At 51.9% G+C, this 2,471-nt stretch overlaps 1 protein-coding gene across 1 annotated transcript; it reads right to left on the reverse strand.

Moving 5' to 3' along the window:
* Positions 1–1,843: 1,843 nt before the first annotated feature.
* Positions 1,844–2,083, reverse strand: ColSpa_09327 (uncharacterized protein; the record flags this gene model as incomplete). Its single annotated transcript, XM_049275539.1, has 1 exon — positions 1,844–2,083. The coding sequence occupies one exon, from the start codon at positions 2,081–2,083 to the stop codon at positions 1,844–1,846; it is 240 nt and encodes a 79-aa protein (XP_049131496.1).
* Between the last annotated feature and the right edge of the window lie 388 nt (positions 2,084–2,471).

Here is a 2,471-nt window from a genome sequence, read left to right on the forward strand (position 1 = left end):
CTAGCCCAGCCCCAGCCCAGCCTGTCCGCAATCTGAACAAGAGGGAGCAGCCGGCCGGAACGCCGCACACACACCTCTGTCTCTCTCTCACTCTCTCTCTCTGCGCGCTGCGTGCCATCCTCAAAAATAAAGTTCCCCCCCACCAACCATGCCTCGATCAGTCGTGCGAATCCTTCCAAGTGTTTCCTCCTCGAAAGTTGCTTCTCCTTTCAGTAAAGCGCGTGCAGACGAGATGCCGCACCCCCCCCTCTCCTCCACCTACTCCCGTTCCGATATCCTCCATTGGCTCTCTCTCTCTTTCTCTCTACCGGTCAAGCATGGCCCCAATCTGCCTAACAGCCGAATTTTGACTCACATCCAATGAGGCCATTTTTTTTGCCACTTTCAATATCAATGTTCATGTCTGATATTGGATACTGCATGTTGGATATTCTCCCCGGGCTTTCCCGAGTGTATTTCTTGTCTATTTAAAAGTGTCCTCTCTAATACAACGATTTTCCGGCTGGGGTCATTTGACCGTTTCCTTGGCCCCCTCTTCGCGACCAGCTCAATTCCTGCAGGTTTGGTTGACGTACTGTCCTGTGGTCACCCCTCAGTGCCTGACTGTGTGGGGGGGTGGCCAGTAAGGCCTCTCCTGAATGAGTTGCTAGAGGTTGGGTCTTGATCGGAGCAAAACCGATGGCTAGCATCAAGTGAAGCTGTGAGCAAAACACCATGGCTCTTCCACCGGTGGAAAGGCACCCAGTGCCCTCCATCTTCCTGCCTGTTCGCACGTGTCATTGCTGTCCTTGCTGCTTCCGGAGCAGGCCTTCTTTGATGGAGTGTGGTGGTACAGATCAGATGAGAGCAAAGAACGAAATTTTTGGCAAAAGAAAAGCAGAAAAGAGAGAAACATTCAAAGTAATGCAGAGATTGCAGAGAGAGAAAACAGTTGAAACAAAAAACAGCAGCAAAAAAACCTCGCTCACCCAGATGATTCCGCCGTCCATTGCATGCACAGGCATGCCTCTGTGTCTTTCCAAACCCAAACGCCTGGTATCCATCCGCCCGCCCGCCCAATGCATCGAACCTCGCCCGTAAAATACACAAGTTGAAACTGAAATCGTTGCCGAATGTCAGCGAATCGAACCATGCCGTCGCTTGCTGAACCCCCTCCCAGCCAGAACCCAGAATCCCAAACAAGGTGCCTCGAAGGCGGAGAAAGATGAGGACCCGCCAATTAGAAGTTAAGGCATCTCTTGATGCTTGCGTTCAACACAACCGCCCAATGCAAACCCCAATGCCAATGCTATGCAAGTTCGGTGTCGAAAAGGAAAAAAGAAGCCGTTGGTAAAAAAAGTGAGAAGAGAACAAGAGGCAGGAGAAAGCCCCTAATGTGAAGAAAATAGAACGCCGAGAAGGTTTCAAAGTTTGAGCGAGACCGTGGGGGACGTTGGCGTGGTGGTCGATGTCGTTTGTTTGTAGCGCACTGGTGATGACAACTGATAGGCCGTGAAAACGTTTCCATAGCGTTCGTGATCTCGTCTCTGTCTTCGATAACTTCGTTGCTGAATTTCATGGCGGGGGCGTGAGAGCGGGAAATATTCGAGGTGAGTGGAGGTGGTTGGAATGAAAGGGTCCGTGGTGACCGTCGCTCGGATAGTCATCGTAAGTCGGATGGCGCCGACGAAGACATTAACCGGTCGTGGCCAACAAAGAGGAGAGATAGCTGGGAGGGAGGCAGCGTCTGGGAAGCCGACCTTCCTCTGAAGGAGTAGAGGTAGACGACCCAGTTGCTAAACTCGAAGAGCTCCAGCATGGGGGAGCGCCATGAACAGCAACCCATTACCGAAGACAAGACATTTCATCGGTAGTGGCGGGAGCTCTTGCTTGAGTGACTAGACTGGTATCCAGAGTCGGAATATGTGTATTGCGAGGCGTATTGTCCGTGTCCTTGGGAGTGGGCATGGCAGGCGTATCCGACCAAGATTGTTCTCTTCTGGATGCTGTGTCCCGGACGTCCATAGCCAGCGCACCTGTCGATGGCGTGCTGGTAGTAGAGGCAGCGGCAAGCAGAGTAGAGCTCGACGATTTGGTAGCACATTGTGAGGGTTGAGAGAGGTGAACTGGATGAAGCAAGTGTTGATCGACGTGAGTGATGGTCAAAAAATGTCCTCGCTATAATGTGCGAGGGGTGACCGGATGACTTTATCTCTTCAGAGAAGTGTGTTGTTGGTGTTTTATGGGGTATCGAGATGTGTGATGGCCAGCGAGAGTGAAAGCTGCCAAGTATGCAAAGAAGCAAGGGGAACGAGGTAGAAAAGGAAATAGGAAAGGAAACTCTAGTGATTGTGGTCGTGATGACTTATACAGAGACAGATAAGGACAGGGCGATGGAAAGGAGCGAAGGCATCACGGCCTTATAGGCCTGGCAGCCTGGCAGCCGTCACACGGGAGACAGTTCGCAGAGAAGCGTCCCAGGTCTAAGGCAG

This window comes from Colletotrichum spaethianum (assembly GCF_022836535.1).
Source record: "Colletotrichum spaethianum MAFF 239500 DNA, contig27, whole genome shotgun sequence".
Lineage (NCBI taxonomy): Eukaryota > Fungi > Ascomycota > Sordariomycetes > Glomerellales > Glomerellaceae > Colletotrichum > Colletotrichum spaethianum.